The sequence below is a fragment of the Spinacia oleracea genome, chromosome 4 (genome assembly GCF_020520425.1).
Source record: "Spinacia oleracea cultivar Varoflay chromosome 4, BTI_SOV_V1, whole genome shotgun sequence".
NCBI lineage: Eukaryota > Viridiplantae > Streptophyta > Magnoliopsida > Caryophyllales > Amaranthaceae > Spinacia > Spinacia oleracea.
This window is the reverse complement of record NC_079490.1, coordinates 15,585,444-15,604,424: the sequence shown is the minus strand read 5'-3', so window position 1 is coordinate 15,604,424 and position 18,981 is coordinate 15,585,444. Positions and strand designations below refer to the sequence as shown.

The 18,981-nt window shown below is 37.5% G+C and overlaps 3 protein-coding genes across 3 annotated transcripts; 2 read left to right on the top strand and 1 right to left on the bottom strand.

Moving 5' to 3' along the window:
* Positions 1–4,726: 4,726 nt before the first annotated feature.
* On the bottom strand, positions 4,727–5,593 carry LOC110775914 (uncharacterized). Its single transcript, XM_021980512.2, has one exon. The coding sequence runs from the start codon at positions 5,591–5,593 to the stop codon at positions 4,727–4,729; it is 867 nt and encodes a 288-aa protein (XP_021836204.2).
* Positions 5,594–7,378: 1,785 nt separating this feature from the next.
* On the top strand, positions 7,379–8,887 carry LOC110775915 (uncharacterized). Its single transcript, XM_021980513.2, has 3 exons — positions 7,379–7,892; positions 8,014–8,346; positions 8,439–8,887. The coding sequence occupies exons 1-3, from the start codon at positions 7,379–7,381 to the stop codon at positions 8,885–8,887; spliced, it is 1,296 nt and encodes a 431-aa protein (XP_021836205.2).
* A 1,839-nt stretch (positions 8,888–10,726) lies between these two features.
* Positions 10,727–18,927, top strand: LOC110775912 (peptide chain release factor PrfB2, chloroplastic). Its single transcript, XM_021980510.2, has 7 exons — positions 10,727–11,260; positions 11,710–11,922; positions 15,153–15,254; positions 16,733–16,870; positions 17,166–17,470; positions 18,187–18,340; positions 18,479–18,927. Exons 1-7 carry the CDS (start codon positions 10,814–10,816, stop codon positions 18,611–18,613), a joined length of 1,494 nt encoding a protein of 497 aa, XP_021836202.1. The 5' UTR covers positions 10,727–10,813; the 3' UTR covers positions 18,614–18,927.
* The last annotated feature ends 54 nt before the right edge of the window (positions 18,928–18,981 follow it).

The window sequence follows — 18,981 nt, the reverse complement described above, 5'->3', positions numbered from 1 at the left end:
TATGTTAAAAAAAAAGAAATATATTTTCCTTGACAAGGATCATAACAAAAATTATGGATCAAAATTTGGTGTCTACAGAATGCCCCTCATTGATCGAGTTTGGAACAAACGATGATCAATGCTTTATAAAAAGACGCAAAATTTTGATCTAGAAGGAAAGTTTTTAGGTAACAAGTGCTTGATACTGGTTGAAGAACCAGCTCGAATGGACTCTGAATAGGTGTGAGCCAATTGTCGGCTCTAATTGCAGTTGAAAGAAAACTGGCTTTAATCAAAACGATGAGATCCATCATCGGTTTGTTGCGGTTGAAAAAGAAACCGGCTTGAGAGATCTCAATTAATGTTTAAATTAATGAGACTTGATCAATGCAGTTGAAAAGAACTGGCTTAGAAAATCTCAATTAGTGAGACTTAATATGGCGGTTGAAAAACCGGCTTGTAAAGGACTGATTAATTACTTAATCATTTCCTCATGTGTGGTTGAAAAACCAAATGATAGGTCCAAGAAGAATAGAGTCATTCATCCCGAAACATTGCAACTGAAAAGTTGGCTTGAAATGTCGCAACTGGAAAGTTGGCTGAGTTTGCTTAATCTCGAGAATTGTTTAGTTGGTCAAAGCTCGACTTTGATGTTCGGATTTAAAATCAAGGGGTTTTTAACTTGATAAATTCAGAATGGATTAAAGGAACTCCATGACTAAATGCTTGTACAAGGCCAAGTTTTGAGCGAAACACCTTCCGACATGCTGATTTGGGCAAAACGTCAGATATTTGGTCCGACGCTTGCATGAGACTGGATGTGTTAGTGATCATGTTGAGAGTCAAAATGACATCCATATAAAAAGAAACCGTGATTGTTTTTTTTTTTTTTTTTAAAAAAAATAAAAAATAAATAAATAAATAAAAGAGTGGTCGAAAATTTGAAAATTTTGACTTTCAGGCAAAAGCGGGCTTAAGATAGCGTTTCAGCTGGTGAATTTTGTGTTTTTTCTAGCAAATAAAGTTTTTAAAATGTTTCATTTCATTTAATAAATGTATATTAAATGATTAATAAAGGTAAACTCAATGCAAAAACAATTTGGAAAACAGGAAGACAAAAACATGCAGATTCGACCTGGCATGACCCGGTTTAGGACTAACAAGCTTTAATGGTGTATTAAAGATGGGATTGAAGATATATCCTCATAATTAACATACTTTTACAATATGGGATCAGAATGGGAACGGATTTTTGGGAATCATAAAAGAAAATTTTAAGAAAAAGACGAATTTGACGTGGCTTGGCTTGACTGGTTGCATGGCTTTCTTGTAAGATTGTCATGGCCTATGGGGAGGGTCAATATTTCTGGTTTGTTTGTATTTTTAAGAGGCTTTGAAGACATGAACATTAGTATATAAGTCGTGGCTTGGCTAAGCATGAAAATCATATCCTTTCCCTCCTTGCAATTCAAACACTTTGAGTGCATTTTAAGTGTTCCTTCTCCTCCTGCCCCCTTTTCAATACATATTCTTGTAATCATGGCCATGAATGCTAAGTTTCCCAATAACCTAAGTGATATTAATGAAGTAGATTATAAGGATCTCTTGTATTCCATGGGAAAGGAGGTTGCTGACGGGCAATCTGGCGATACCAAGATATTCTTTGATTCCCTTCTTCCTCTTCTAAAACTCCCTCTTTTCTATGATCTTATTTATGCATCCACTAGGTGTTGGGATGAGAAAAAACACGTTTTTAACTTTAATGGTGAAGAGATGGTTCCCATGGTGGAGGAGATCGAGGGCCTACTATGTTTCAAAAAGGCGGACAAGCCGTTAGTTATCACGACAAAATGTAGCTCCTTAACTGGTTATCTGCGTCAGGTTTCAGGTCTTTCCCACTATGATGGTATGACTTTCCATCATGGATATTCTATTCTTATTAATTGTGTTCTTGAACCTTTTAGAGCCAAGGGTACTAATCTCGAACTTGCTGTTTCTTATGGCTCAGCTAGAGTTAAAGCATGCATGATTGCTCTTATGGGTCTTTTGTTGTTCAAAGAGGATCTTGGGCTATGTGACGAAAATGTGGCTGGTTATGTACCCCAAGTGACTAATGGGTGTAGGCTAGGACCAATAATATTGGGAGAATTAGTCCTAAGCCTTGATCAACAAAAGGAAAAACCGTTCTCTTTCATGAAAGGGAGTCCGCTAGTGCTTCATTTGTGGCTAATGGAGAAGTTTAAGTTGGTGAATCCTTTGAGAGCACTTGCTTATCATCCTAAAATCATCCTTTCCAGAGGCTGCTCCAATCTATATCGTGAAGTGAGGGATAATAACAGGTGGAGTTTAGCGCTCTCAGGGGAAAAAAATGGGTGACTCCACATTTAGTTATCAAGGAAATCGTGTATAGTACCGCCAATAAGAGGGGTGTAGTTCTTCCGAGTATCAAGAAGATCACCTTCTATTATCCATGGAGGTGTCTTAGGCAAATTGGGCAGCGGCAAACTTTCATTAGAGACCTTCCAACCGACGACTGCACAACTCATTGGATTGATGATAAATCGCTACGACAATTGCTTATTGCTTGGGAGCGAACAAAGAAAATTCCATTCCTTCCCGTTTTAAGGTACCCAATAGTTGATGCTTGCTATGAAAGGTGGCGTCGTGGAGATGTGGGAATCTATAAGAGGCCTAAAACGGAGGCTGAGTCTTCAAGTAGGGTCATCAAGAAGATAAAGAAGGAGGAGTGATGATAAAAAAATAAAAAATAAATAAATGGCTTCCTAATGGTTGTTTGTTTGTTTGTTTTTCTTGTTTTGAAATTGTATTTCCTATGGATGTAATACTTGTTTAGGGACTGCCCTAGCAAGCTTTGTAGTGTGTTTAAGTATTAGGCTTAAGGTAATTTGGGGAGTTGAAAAAAAAAAAATCAATGTAATGCGAGAATTTGATGAAATAAAATGAAGCCCTTGAGAATGTTATTTTTTCTAAAAAGAAATATGCGTTGCATGATTTAATTAAGACCATAATGACTTGTTAGTCTCTAATATTGAATCCTCACATGATAAGCCCAAACATGCACTTATGACCATGGATGCAAAACAAAATATTCACGCAAATGATGACACTAAATTACTCTAGTAATGCATAGAACTTATAAAGATTTACACATGGTAAATTTTGAACATATTATGATGATAAGATTTGGAAATACACATATACATATAACATATATATGTGTATGTATATACATACATATATACACAAGCATCACGTTTTTTTTTTTTTTTTTTTTTTTTTTTTTTTTTTTTTTGGGCTTCTCTCTATTCTTTTCTTATGATCCAATTATTGCTTAGGCCTTTTCTCTCATTTCTTTTCTATTACTCTCCTTTTATGCCCCCCCCCTTTTTTTTGGCCTAACGGATCTTGAGAGTTAAGTGGCATACATCAGGTGAGCCAATTGCCCCTTGACTAATGCATTGGCCTTCTCTCTAATGGCTGGGCTAGTGCCTTTTTCAGCCTAAAAAAGTAGGATAAGTGAATATGTAATGGATTTCACCTTTATTTTTGACCGAATCCACGTGGATTGCCTACGTATCCCATGATAAGGGAATCAGGTCAAAGCGTAGTTCAGGATATTACGAGGCTTACTTTTCTAACTAATATATCTGAAAGCTATCTTACTCATACTAGGATACATCATGGATCATACGATAATCAAAATACTAGACGTAATATTTCTTAAGCTGGTCAAGGTTGGTAAAATGGAGGAATTCGTCGCCGTTAAGATCGACCAGTTTCACTGCCCCTGCTGAGGTGATGTGTTTGACCAGAAATGGGCCTGACCAGTTAGGCTTGAATTTCCCATGAGGATCATGTATTGGAGCCCAATTCTCTTTCAAGACCAAATCTCCTTCTCGAATGCCCCTATCTCGCACTCTTTTATTGAAAGCTCGCGCGATACGTCGTTGATAAAGTTGGATGTTGTTTAGGGCTTCCAATCTTCGTTCGTCTGCTAGGGCCAGTTCGTCGTACCGAACCTTAAACCATTGATCTTCGGATATCTCGCTTTCATTCATAACCCGGAGTGATTGAATTTCGATTTCGACGGGAAGGACAGGTTCCATTCCATATACTAGAGAATACGGAGTAGTCCCTGTTGGAGTCCGAATAGAAATTCTATACCCCCAAAGGGCATATGGCAATTTGTCAGGCCACTCCCGGGTTTTCTCGGTCATTTTTGCAATTATCGTTCGAATGGTTTTGTTGGCGGCTTCAACTGCTCCATTGCTCTGAGGACGATAAGGGGAAGACTGATGATGTCTGACCTTATATTTCTCAAGAGTTTCTTTTAAGTGCCCTTCGAAATGAGAGCCGTTGTTAGAAATAATTTCAAAAGGCACTCCGTAACGACATATTATGTTGTTGATCACAAACTTGGAGACTTGCTTTGCCCCTAGCTTTGAATATGACGCTGCTTCAATCCATTTCGAGAAATAGTCAACAACAACTAAAATGTATTGGTGTCCGTTCGAGGCTTTTGGGTGAATTTGTCCGATGATATCTATACCCCAACTAGAAAACGGCCATGGAGAAGTGAGATTATGTAAGGAGGTAGGTGGCATGTGATTGAGATTTGCAAAAAATTGACATTTCTTGCAAGTCCTCACAAAATGGACACAGTCGCTTTCTAAAGTGGTCCAATAATAACCTGCTCGCAAGATTTTTCGAGCTAGCATCCTGCCATTCATGTGCGGACCGCATTCACCACCATGGATTTCTCCCATGATCTTTTGTATTTTTTTTGGTCAACACACAATTGTAGAGTTCCATCAAAACCCTTGCGGTACAATCTATCTTTTAGTATTACAAAGTGAGCTGCCAATCGCCGGATAGCCAGTTGGTCTTTTTTATGACTCTCTTCAGGATATTGACCAGTGATTAGAAAATTTTTAATATCAGCATACCAGGCGTCTTTATCATCTTGCAAAGTCAATGCAGCAATCATATGTTCAAGATTGACTACCGGTGAATTATTTTCCTCAATAGTCACAGCTCGAATTTTTACGTTGTTTTCCCATGTTAAATTTACCGCTAAGTTCGCTAGCGCATCCGTAAAACTGTTTTGCTCTCGGGGAAGATGCTTGAAGTCAATATCTTCGAAGTACGGAATGAACTGTTGAAGATACTCGGTATACATCTGCAATCTCTCATCTCGGACTCTCCATACTCCAATTGTTTGAGAGATAATGAGGTTAGAATCTCCATGTACTGTGAGGTATTTTGCCCCTGCCGCTAAGGCTGCCTTAACTCCATAAATGCAAGCTTCGTACTCCGCCGTGTTATTAGTCGTTGAAAAACTCAGTTTCACAGCAAAAGGGATATGAGTTCCATAAGGATCAACGAGCAAAACACCCGCGCCATTTCCCCTTCTATTAGATGCTCCGTCAAAGTACATTTTCCACCTAGATATCCCAATGTTGAGTAAATGTTCATCCGGAAAATCGTCATCAACTTCATCTCCTGAGATTGGTCCATCAGCCAATGCTTCGGATATCGCCCTTCCTTTAACGGATTTCTGGTTTACACATTGAATATCAAATTCTGAAAGCATTGCATGCCAAAAAGGAGATTACCGTACAATAGCATACAAATAATTAATCCATCCCTTGCATGTGAATTGAACCATACATGCATAAATATTGAACAACATGATTGACAATGAAATCCATACTCATAATAATTTCAACATGCTTGTTCAACAATTAATTCAATAAATCCAACATCACAAAACACATGCTCGTTCACCAAAATAAACATGATTTCACATAATGTAATTCACATCATCAACAATCATGTAATGTCATTGACAAAAAGGTGTGGTCGCCCTAGACTTGTACGTACCTTGAATACCTAAGCATAGGGGCCACTTTGCAATAACGAGCACTCAACTAGAAATCACCTCCTATCATCAAAATAATGAAACTTAAATTATTTCCATGTTCATTAAATTTCCAGCAACTTTATAAAAATTAAAACTTCCTTTAGACTTTAGAATTAAATCGTTTTTCAATAATAAAGTCGTCTCAATTTGCAAAATCAATCCCTAGTACAAAAACATACTTTTTCCGCCTTTAAAATCAATAAAAATCAACACTTTAAACCTTTATTCAAATCTGAAAATATAGTTGATTATCATAATTAAAATCATCACCTAATTATGCTAATCAATTGACTCATTAGGTCTAGGTTAAAACCCTAATTTGAAAATCACAATAACACTAGTTTAGTATCATAAAAATCAATGCTTTATTAAATAAACAAATCTGAAAATTCATCCTTTAATAATTAAAACAAACCTAATGAATCACAACACACAAATCCTCAAACCACGGTATTCATAACCGGTTCCCAGCATTTTAATTACTCAAAACAATATTAATATAATAATTTAAAATACGAAATTTAAATAGAATAGGTAAGGAAGAAGTGAATTATACCAATCCGGCCTATAGCACGGAACAACCACGAATTAATTGTGATTGGGCGAAAAGAGATTGGAAAACGAACACGAACAACAACACACACACACGATCGTGTGTGTGCGCGCAGCAGCGAAGGGATGAGGCACCGGGCGTGCGCTGCGACGAGGGGACGAGGGCAGCAGGGGCGCGCGCTGTGCGCGAAGAGAGAGCGAGAGAAGGCGAGAGTGTGGTTGGGCGCTGTGCGCGCGGGCACGAGCGAGAGAGCGAGGGAGGTGTGGGCGCTGTGCGCGAGGGCACGAGCGAGAGAGTGAGGGAGGTGTGGGCGCTGCGCGCGAGGGCACGAGCGAGAGAGTGCAGCGCTGGGCGTGAGGCCGAGCAGCACGAGAGCACAGTAGCACGGGCACGGGGCTGTGTGCGTGCGTGCGGTGTGCCGAGCAAAGAGAGGAGAGGAGTGAGGTGCAAGAAATCAAAAAGGGGCTTTATGAAATTTTAGGGGTTCATTTAATGATGGGGGAGTCTATTTATAGGCTCCCTAATCCCTTGATGGGCTAGGCTTAGGATATTTGAGTTGGGCTTAGGAATTAAATGAATTGAGCTAGCTTAGGATTTAAATTAAACTGTTTGGATTGGGCTCGTTTAATAAAACGAACTGGACTTTTTATTTAAAACCCAAAGCTTTAAAAAAATCATTTGCAACTCATTTAATTTCCCGACTCAAGAATTAAATTCGTTTCGTAATTAATTAAAATAATAAATATTCTAATTAATTAAAATACATTAAATAAAATGCATTTAAATATTATTTAAATGATAATAAATCGTAAAATTCTTTATAAATATAATAAAATAATTTATAAATATTATAAAAATACGAGGTATTACAAGTGGTGACCTCTGAGTGGTTGTGTAAGCACATGTTGGGGGAAATAGAGGCCAATCCAGAGATCCCAGTGGAGACATTGAGGAGGTATGCACAAGAGAAGTTTCAATTGAGGGTGAAAAAGAGGCTACTGTACAAGGTCAGGAGTATGGCCAAGGAAAAGCTGCATGGTGGTTGGGCTGAAGCATATGAGCTGTTGCCTAGGTATGCTGAGATGATTAAGAAAACAAACCCAAGGAGTCATGCTCTTATAACATGGGGGGCCAGTAGTAGGGATGTGAACCCAAAATTCAGAGCTTGCTTCTTCTCATTTGCTGCACAGGTCAGGGGGTTTCTAAGGGGTTGTAGGCCCATAATTGGAATAGATGGGGCTCATTTAAGTGGTTTCTACAAGGGCATTCTACTGTCAGCAGTTGGCATAGATGGGAACAATAAATTTTTTGTTCTTGCCTATGGGATAGTAGACACTGAGAGTTGTGACAGTTGGACCTACTTCATGAGATGCTTGATGCAAATGTTTGAGCAGGAGGGTTGCAACAGAGATGAAGGTATGTGTACTGATCTGATATTTATTCTTTTCTGATCTTTACTATTTTCTTATGTTTATGTTTCTATATTAGTGAACCTGTTTTTGTTGTTTGTGTTATGTGTAGGGTGTTGAGTTGGCAGTTAGAGAAACTTTTCCTAGAGCAACTAGGAGAGTTTGTTGCCAACACCTATACATGAATTGTAAGAACAATGGCTTCAGTGGATCTGCATTCCACAAGCTCTTTTGGATAGCTGCTAATGCATACAATGAGTATGTGTTTGGTAAGGCCATGGTGAAGATCAATGAGTACAATGTAAATGCCACTGCATACTTGAACAGCTGCATTGAGCAGTGGTCTAGACATAAGTTTGACTCTACTGTTTGTTGTGATCACAACACAACAAACTTTGTGGAGTCATTCAATGCATGCATAAAGCCCTTCAGAGACATGCCTGTCTTCTCATTATTGGAAGGTATAACTCCTCTGTTTTGTGATCACAGTCATGCATAATATACCCCTGTTTTGTGTTATTTGTTGTTTAATGTTATATATGCTGGTGTATAGCAATCAGAAGTTGGTGTATGCAGAGGGTGGGGGCTACATTTGACAAGGCAGTTGACATGGAGGATGGTCAGCTCACTGCATATGCATTGAAAGAGTTAGAGGAGAGGACAGCTGAGTCCAGGTTATGTTATGCCACAACATGTGGAGGGGGTGAATTTGAGATTAGGGATGGACATGTCAACTTCCCAATTAGGCTTGCAACAAGAAGTTGTGCCTGTGGGAAGTGGAAGATCTGTGGAATCCCCTGCAAGCATGCACTGAGGGTCATATATGACCAAAGGATGAACCCCCATGATTTCATATCCCCATGGTTCAAGGCTGCTGCATACAAGCTAACCTATGCAGAACACATTCATCCCATGGCAGATCCATCTCAGTGGCCTGACTTTGGCCTTCCTTCCATTCAGCCTCCAACCATCAAAAGACCATCTGGAAGACCTGCTAAGTAGAGAAAGAGAGGGGCAAATGAACCAAAGAAAGGGAAGAGGAATACAAATGTGAAATGTGGAAAGTGTAGAGAATCTGGTCACAACTCAAGAACATGCAAGGGTGGAGGAACAAGTGCCACTGGACCAAGCACTTCAAAGAGTGGTGCAGCAGGAGCAAGTACATCAAATGGGGGACCAAACACAAGGAAGAGGTCAAAGACAGCTGCATAGTCACCTCAGAGCATTATTTTGTGAATTGTAGTGCACAAAGCTAAACTAACTTAGTCAAATCAGTTTAGTCAGAATCAGTTTAGTTAGAATCAGTTTTTGGAAACAGTTGTGCAGAGATCATTTTTTGGAAACAGTGAAATGCTTAGAACACCTGTTTTTGTGCAGTTCAGTGGTGTTTGTCCACTTAAAGATCAGTTTATGTAAAGCTTATTTGCTTGAACAAGTATTTATGGAACAAAGTCTCTTTATTTCATGAAATTTGTTACAACTTTACTTAATTGCTATCCAAATCAGAAATGCAAACATTAATACACCAACTTTTAATGCAAAATTGATCTGCTGTTTCTGTTGTTTGATCTTCTTCTTCAATAGCTTCAACTCTTCATGCATTCCCCTGCTTTGTTCTTGCATTCCCCAGCCTTGTTCTTGCATTCCCCTGTTTTCATCATCTCTGTTTCCCTTGCTCTGAACTTCATCACTTGTGTGCTCAAGAAAACCTTTGCACCACTTGAAAGTATCACAAGGATCACACTTGTAGTAAAGCTTTTGCGGATATTTTGCCGTTTCCGAGCTCCTAATGGCAAATCTTCTCCCGCAATAGCAATTTTTATTAGGAACTCTAATGTATGCTAAATTTGGGATGGAAGAAGATTCGGTTTTTGAATGAGAGCTCATGGCTAATTTGGAGAGGGGAAAGTATGCAAGTGAGGTGAACACTAGTAGCATTTATAGGCAGCAAGAACATAACGACTATATTTGCTTCCTAGGTTTAAAATCTAGCCGTTAAATTCAAATTCCTGCAATTTGGGTATCTAGTGCAACTTAATTTCAAAATAGGTGTATATTATGCATTAAGTTTATAAAAAGTGGTATACTATGAATTATAAACACGACTTAACGGAGGACTAATGGAAGGTCAGTTAAGGGGTATTTTGTGCAAACTTGGAAAAAAAATAGGGGTATATTATGTGAATCGAAACACGCGAGGGTATTTGGTGCGTTTTTTCAAACCTCAGGGGCATTTCATGAAAAAACCGTTATATTTATACATACAATTGATGTTGAGATTCACACATTTCAAATTTCAACTCTATATAAGTGATATTCGATTTGGCCGGTTCAGTTATCCGCAATTCAATTTGGTTACCCACAATTTCGGTTCGGGTTTTTTATATTTCCCAAAACGATCATAAACTTGAAAAATCGGTTCGATTACCTGCATTTCCGTTTTGAGCTTTTTGGCTTTCGGCTTTGGTTTTTTTTTTTTTCACATACCTAAATTACTAGCCATCAAGAGAAATTTCAAAATAATCCCCTTGATTAGCATATCAAGTGGCATTCTCGTAATTATAATGAAAAATATACAATCTAAAAATTGCAATGTACATTATATTTGATATTTAAAAAAAATTAAAATAAAAAATAATAATTTTAATATATAAAGAGATTGTATATCTAAATACGTAGATTGTTTATTTAGACAATTTATTTACGAAAATACCCTTGATATGTTTTACTCGCCAATCATGGAGATTGACTGGGCCGAGCTCAGCCATCAATTCTTATATTTACTTGAGCAAAAGGGTAATACGACGTCGCGGCCCCAATGTATTCCACATTTCTAACATATGCATTGTCCATAAACCCCTTCAATCAACCTTCTTCATAAACCCCATTTTTCTTCTTCATCTACTGCTCTTCAATAAAGCACACAAAATGGTACATTTCCTTGCTCGAAGATCAAATTTACGATCTCAAATCCTCCGTCAAACCCCTAAAATCTGTGCTTTCCTCTTCTCTTCCAAATCAAACCCCCAAAACACCCAAAACTTCCCGCCATATTACCACAAAACAAGGGAATCGAATTTCCAAGAGTCGACATTTTTGTTCGGAAATGCAATTCCACTGCTAAATTTTTCTGGGTATTCAACGAATTTAATAAAAAATGCGAAATTATCAAGTGGGTATGATCAGGGATTGGTATTTTCAAGTGGGGTTCGATTTTTTGCTACCCAAGCTACTGCGCCTGCAACTTCTGATGGGTTAACCGTGGAAGGGATTGTTGCTAGTCCATGGCCAATACTTGATGAGGATGAGGGTGATTGGAAGAGCCATGCTTCTGCTGTTGCGCAGTCTATTCATCTTATTAAAAAGCGTTTGCAGGTAAGTTATATTTGCTCAATTTCTTGGACATTTGAGTCACTTTTACAATTTTCTAGGGGATTTTTTGAGGTGAGGTTATTCTAGTTGTGATTTTGTAACAAGTTTTGATCAAAATGGGAGGTAACAGGTTGGATTTTGTATGGACTTTTTTTGGGGGTGTATAGTGAGCCATAGAGGGCAATCTTGTAGATGGAGTTCTAAGCTAGGGTACCCACAATTTCAGTTGGAAGATAAGTGAGGAGAAATGATGGTGAAATTCAATTATTTGGTGCTGGAGGTATAATTGGGTTAGGAAAATTTACATGTCTTTAAGGATTTTTTATTTGAAACAGCATGCAAGTGCAAGACCCTTTGCTGTAATTACTTGTGTTAATTCTTGCAATTTAAATGTTTTTAAGTTCATTTTAAGGTGTGTTATTGAATGTCATATCTTCTATTGATGGTGGTAGTGGAAAAAATTGCTGGTGCGCTTGGACTTGTTATCAGTTGAGCTGAATAAACCTAATCTGTGGGATGATCCTGTTCATGCTGGAAAGATAAGTCGTGAGCATGGTTCCCTCATGGGTAAAGTCAAGGAGGTAATGGATTTTGAGCAGGAGTTGATTGAGCATATTGATATGCTGAAGCTCGCTCGAGAAGAGAATGATTCAGAGTTGGAATCGGTGCGCCTCACTTCTTCTAGGCATGTTCTCATATCTTTTTCTGCATCTATATGAAGTTCACTTTAGTTTATTGAGCAGTCAAAGTTTTCAAGTGTGCTTAGTTTTTGCCAGGTGATCTTAAAAGTTGCATTTTGTGTTATGTCCTCGTGGAAGGTGATAGTTGATGGTACGGTGGTACCAAATACTTCGTATAATCCGTATAAGTAATGACCTTGTAAAATATTTGACATGCTGATCACTACTATTTTCAAAGCGGCTGTATTGAGAATGTATAGAATATGCTTCAATTGTGCTCTTGCTCAGTGATTTTGTGCAGAATACATTTATTGTTGGGTCACTGATAGGTTTTTTCTGATTCAGTGGCATTCTAAACCACCACGGGCTTTGAGTTTGAATTTATACATTATATTTATTCATGATATGAATGGACGGTGAACGAAAATGTTGTGTCTCTCTATGCACAATTGCGAACAAATGAGAAACTGAAAATATTTGCGTCATGTTTTATTCATGATGGAAATGCCCAAAATGGTGTATGCCTTCAATATGAAATTTATTACTGTATCTGGTGACAAATTTCTATAATGACTTTTGTACCTTTAAGGTTTATTGTGACGATTAATTTGCATACTTAAAAGAATATATGGATACAAAACCTACGCAAGTTACCTGCTATTTTCTGTCAATTTTTTCCTGGGAGTTAAGTTGACATCTGAGGACATATAAGTTGCCAAAACCATACTGATGGAGATCTAGCAATATATGGCATGCTAAAAGTGGCGTTGTGATTCACTTTTGTTACCCAATCTATTAGGACGAACGCGTATGTATCAATACTATGATGGAATGTGGAGTGTGGAGCTTCCTATTACTTTTACAAAGCAAAAAGAAATTGGGAAATTTGTTATTGAAGGTGTTATTTGAATGATATTTTGGAAGAGTCACAATTTTAGTCATGGATGATCTCCTTCTTTAGAGTGTTATACAATCTGTTGAAACCTGAAACAGTTGTCACAGCCACTGCATAATCATACATTCAAGAGCTGCATCCCTGTGACTTTGATACCTTTTTTACTTGAATCTGGTGTTAAATTGAGTAAATTTGAAGTTGGTGTTACTTGAGTGTTTGAAACAATTAGATTTTTTTGGTTGGACATGTCGGAGAATATGCCTGAAATCCCTGCAGAAAGTACGTATATGCATATATGTCAAGTGGAAAGTTCGGAGTACCATTGGATGCCAAAGACATATTATCCTTGAGTAGGTTTAATCGAGACAATGAGTTGAGTAAAAAGACTACTAGAATTTATCAGGTAGATCATAGACTTGGTTCATATTTGAAGAAGTGAGCTGGCCTATATCCCTTATTTTTGGGAGGCAGGGTGGAAGTGGTTAGTTCGTGGTGGCCTGTAAAGTTGTGGACACTTACCTTAAGAGGATATCTTGCTATTTCCTTTAAAAGGCAGTTTATTTTTATTTTCTGTGCAGCATGAACCTAAATATTTAGGCATGGTTAATTTTGGATACTGAAGATGGTAGCAGGTGTTTTTTTGCGTTCTTTATGGATTAGTTAGCAGTATTTCGCTTCTGATAAGCCTTCTGAAGAACATTAATTCCCTTGTATAATAAATTAGCCTGTAGATTGTGGAAAACGAGTTTCTTTCTTTGCATAACAGGAACGAAGGATTGTTTACGCCACTATTTACCCTAGCTGTTCTTTGTCTGTCCCTATTACATTCACTGTAGGAATGAGTACTTTCATTTTCTTCCCTTCAAAACTCCTGCTTGATTATCTGTCTAATATGTGCTCAGGGATAGCCGTTTCTTTGGAAAGAGCAATGCCATGCTCTTAATTGGCTTAGTTAATTCATGGTGATAATGTGATATATGAATGGCTCTTTTAGGCTTAGATGGAGTTTGTGTTAATTTTTATTCTTCATCACAAAAACTGTGTAGTTTTTAGTTGGATTTGCATGTAATGTGCCCAGATAACCTGTTCAGTTTCGTTGGTGGTTGAAGTCCTCTAACACTAAAGAGTTCCTAATTGCCTAAATCAGTAGGATTCTCTTCAGTTCCAAATAAAATGGATTCCAGTACCTCTTTTGTAAATGTTACACATTTAGGGGTCGCCTGGATCCCGGGTAATTAGGGTCAAATAATTAGGGGAGAAAAAGTTTGACATTTTTGTTTGCCCTAGAACAAAGGGGTTACCAAATTTTCCATGACTGACAAGTGACAACAACCCTCCAGCACACTATATTATTGCTTTTTCTTTCTAGTTTTGTATAAAAATCTGGGTATCTACCATTGTTATCTTCACCACTTCCTCAATAGGGTTAATTGCATCCCTGTCTTTCACCCATTATCTACTTTCTGCTGGGTTTTCTTTTGATTTCCACTGCAAAGCGGTCGGAAATTTGCCGTAGCCTTCAGTGAACACTGAACAGGTCAAAAAAAGAGATATAGATGCTGGATGAACTTCCATATGGTGGTGGATGAAATTTATGTGGGTGTTTATTGTGGTGATGGATGAAATTTTAGTTACTGTTTTGACTTTTGAGAAGGTGAGGGGACACGAGCAACTAGAGGAGGAAGAAAGAGGTTGATGGGATGTTTCATGTTTTGATATTTTTTTATAAAAAAATAGGGGAGGGAGTAAATGAATCTCAATCATCCATTACTAACAGAAACATGTTCACTACCATTATTGATCAACTGGTTCGTCTTAGGGACTGAAAAGGTTCCTGACACAAAGCAGAATGCTAGTTTCCCTTTGATATGAGGTTAACTGGTATTAGGATCTCCATTTCCTTTCATCCATCTCCTATTACCCCCCCCCCCCCCCCCCCCCCCCCATTCCCACCCTTCATGCATTACCATCCATTTCTTTTAGAGTTTTAGGAAATGGAGAGGATCCCCACTCGGTTAACTGAGTACACTTCTTCATTTAGGTATGAACTTGAGACGTCGTTGCAGTTCTCTCTCTCTCGTGCAAAGAAGGTAGTTTTATTTCATTTTAGAATTTAGACAAGTGCCGTGCTGCACAATAAATTTTCCAAGAACTTTCAACTCTCCTACCATGCAGATATTTGTATAATGCCTTGTCGCTTCAATTAAGTGAGTTTCTTGTTAGTTCTCTATGATCTTTCTTATTTACACGCTTTATCTAAATTGGGTTGTTTGGATTATAAATTAGTAATCTCATTTATTTACTGCATTTTTTTCTGTAGGAAACAATGAATGCTTTACTTAGAATGAGAAGAGATTCAAAGGAGAGAGAACTTGAAGCTATGTTAGCTGGAGAGCATGATTCTGCTTCTTGTTACATTGAGGTCAGTATCTTATACATGGGCTCCTAATGAAGACTTTTCCTTGTGGGCAATTGGGCATTGTCCAAAAGAGATTGTTTTAGTTGTTTTCCAGTTCCCAGATAGTGTAATTTCATTCCTAATATATCTGTCTCACGAGGGTAAAATGTATTGGCTTTTTATATGTAATCACATCTGCATGTCTAATTTAACTATACAATTTTGTGATAGCTATGCAGAATATGGACAGTATACTAGAGAGTCTATCTGTGTTCTGTTAATGATTTTTAACAAGATTAGAACTTTTCGTTAGTGTGGGAGGGAAAAGTTAGATTGGTTACTCAAACCTGATTATATCTCGTTTTGAATACTGTCAATGCCCCTTCTAACAACAACGAAATACCCCTAGTAGTTTCCACCTCTGGGGAGAAAAGCAGCATCTTATATGGCTATATTCGTAAATGGATTTGGTTCCCATGGACTAGTACTTGTTTCAGAAAAACAGGGCTTGTCAAATTTGAACACTTCAGGGCTATTTTCTTTGAAATGATGCGTACCAGTTCGGCACTCCCCATTGTTCTGATTAGAATTGCTTAATGGAATTTGTGACCTGGTTAGTGTATTTGGGGTCTCTATGGGCACGGATCAGCTCGTTAATTTATTATATCCATCGTAAAACAATTTTTTTTGCCATGCAAACTGAAACAAATTTCCTGATTATCTGGTTACCAAAACATAGCAGTTCAGGACTTCAGGTTAAACAGTAGTTGTTGCCAGGAGCTAAAGTGCATTTTAAGCTTCTTAAATATTTTTCTTAATTTTCTTGTCTTAACTTATGTTTAGTTGTTTACCACCTACTACTTACGCTGAGCCATAGGTGGTAAACAACTAAACATATAGGGATTTTGATCTTCAAATATTCCAGAAAAGGAAGTAATACAATGACTTTGAATAAGAGGATGTACTAATTTCACTATTGATTCCTGTTTTAGAAACAAGGATTCGTAATCTTCTATAATCTGTAGTGTTGCAACTTGCAAGTTGACTTGAATGCAATCCCCTTCCTTTTTTTTACAATTATCAACTTGATGATAATCCTATGGAGATAAAACTAGCAGATTGAATCCAGATTTAGACTAAAACCTAAAGCATTGTTAAAAAGAGGCCCAGAGTTAGATCATCGTGCAAGAACAACCGTCACAATTAGCGTATGCTTCACTTTGTGGTGTGGCAGAGATGGAATTTTGGTTAATCATCTGGAATTTATCTCAAATATCTTGGAGAAATAACATCAGTTTGATTGTAGCCTAGATGATATTGCATTAGTCACAACTCACAGAAGTTTGAAAAGGAATCAAATAAAAGTATCTGTTTGTTCTAAATTTCATTCTCCTCTCCCTAGTTCTTTTTTCAAAGTGCTGTATGATGGGATTATATTTCACATTTTGTAACTTTTCTCTGAAAAGGAGAATAGCAAGTTTAATATCAATAAATTGATGTAGGTTCAAGCTGGAGCTGGTGGCACAGAGAGCAATGACTGGGCTTCCATGGTCATGGAAATGTACAAATCCTGGGCTCAACGACGTGGATATCGAGTTACTCTTGTGGACGAAATGCCTGGTGAAATGGCAGGGATCAAGGTTGTGCGGCTTGTGTATTTTATTTTCTAAACCTTTAGCTTCGACCATTTGTTGGACAAAAATTGACAGGCAACCTTGGTCAAAGTTTGGCTTAATTGAACTGGATTATAGATAAGGGAAAGAAAAGAGAAACACACAAATTTAGAATTAAGGTTATCCACCTATTCATTTATATGGTTGTGTTTTTGCTCAATCTAGGAATAATAAATACTTGGATTACATTCTGAAAGCTTTCGTTGAATGATTATGTATTCATTTATTTATTTATTGATTTCTTACTTTTTGTGGATTCCAGCGGGCAACAATCAAAGTGGATGGTAAATATGCATATGGATATGCAAAAGCAGAAGTTGGGGTACACAGATTGGTTCGTATTTCACCATTTGATAGTGCAAAGCGCAGACATACATCATTCGCTGCTGTAGCCGTTATACCAATCCTCAAAGATGTATCCACTCGTGTGCAAATTAAAGAATCAGATCTCCGCATTGATCGATATCGTGCTGGGGGAGCTGGTGGCCAGTCAGTTAACACCACCGACAGCGCAGTCAGGATAACTCATATCCCTACGGGGATTGTTGCTACTTGTCAAAATGAAAGGTGTGTATCTGATCCTTGGTTTTAGTCTCTTAGACACAGATGCATAGATGGAGAATTACTTTATCTTTCTTTATTTCATGCTAACTTTATATCCTTCATGAATATATGCACTAGGTCTCTGTGGAAAATCCTTTCTATATTTAGGAGCTTGCTCTCATTTTCAACCCTAGTATATTGTTGAAATAGTTTAAATGATCTATCCAGATTGTTGTTTCCAGTTTTTAAGTTTTGCAATCTTAATTTACAAATTAAAGATAGTACTCTCTCCGTCCTACTTTAATATGCCACATTTGGTTATAGATCATTTCTAAGGAGTTTGCTAGAGATAGCATAATTATCTTCATAATTGTGCTATGGTTGAGAACAAAAATAATTGTATGATACTACTAATCCAATAAAAACATAGTAACGATCTTTTGAGACAGCTCATAATTTCACGATATAAAAAGTAGCATATTATTTTAGCAAATCCATAAAATAGAAATGTGGCCAAAAAAGTCGGGTAGGAATTAGGATGGAGTAGTTAGACGAGACAGACTGATCCTTGGAATAGGATTTTTTTTTTACTTGACCATTTATTATTAATTAATTCCTCCCAACATCTGAATATAGCTACCCGTAGGCTGTAGCTAAGGTTATGCTTCTCAAACCATCTTCCTGCACCTAAAGTTTCTCAGTGCTGCATCTCTCACTGATTTTTATTTTGTTTCTTTCAGATCGCAGCATCAAAACAAGGCTACAGCGATGGCAGTTCTCCAATCTCGTGTTGACCAGCTTGAGATAGCTCGCCAAGCTCAAATGAATTCTCAGCATACAGAATCACTGACAGAGATCAGTTGGGGCAACCAGATTAGATCTTATGTTCTTCAAGTAAGAATATTCAAATTCCAACCAGTTTTCCATACTGTACTGTATAAAAAAAAAAAAGGAAAAAACCCCTTAAAATCTGAGATGCAAAGAAAGTTTTAAGCAATGTTTTAACAATCCTTTTACCATGACTTGTTGCAGCCCTACCAGATGGTGAAGGATTCTCGTACAAATTACGAGGTCTCAGATCCTGAATCTGTCCTAGATGGTGACCTTGATGGATTCATACTCAGTTTTTTGTCTGCATCAGTTGATAAACATGGAAATAGTTTGTAGCAAACATCATTGACGTTGACGGGCTAATGCTTTTTGTCAATGCCCGAGAATGTTCTTATTCCTGGACATTCGACCTCCACATCTTAGTGGAGGATCTTCAACGGGAGGTCTGGAGTCACTAGTTAACGGCGTAATTGCAGAAATGCTATCATTGAATGTGCTTTACACATTTTCTTACTACAGGATCTACGAAATAAAAGTACTCTTTACAGGGGAGATTCTTGTAATAGTTACTCGAATCTTGTTGCATGCTTTTTTTGGTGTAAAACTGTGCAAAGTATTTGCAAAGCTATAAAATGTTACATTTCAGTTGATTTACCAACTAAGTTATGCTTATTATTTTGAGCTTCTGCAAATTAATTATTTCT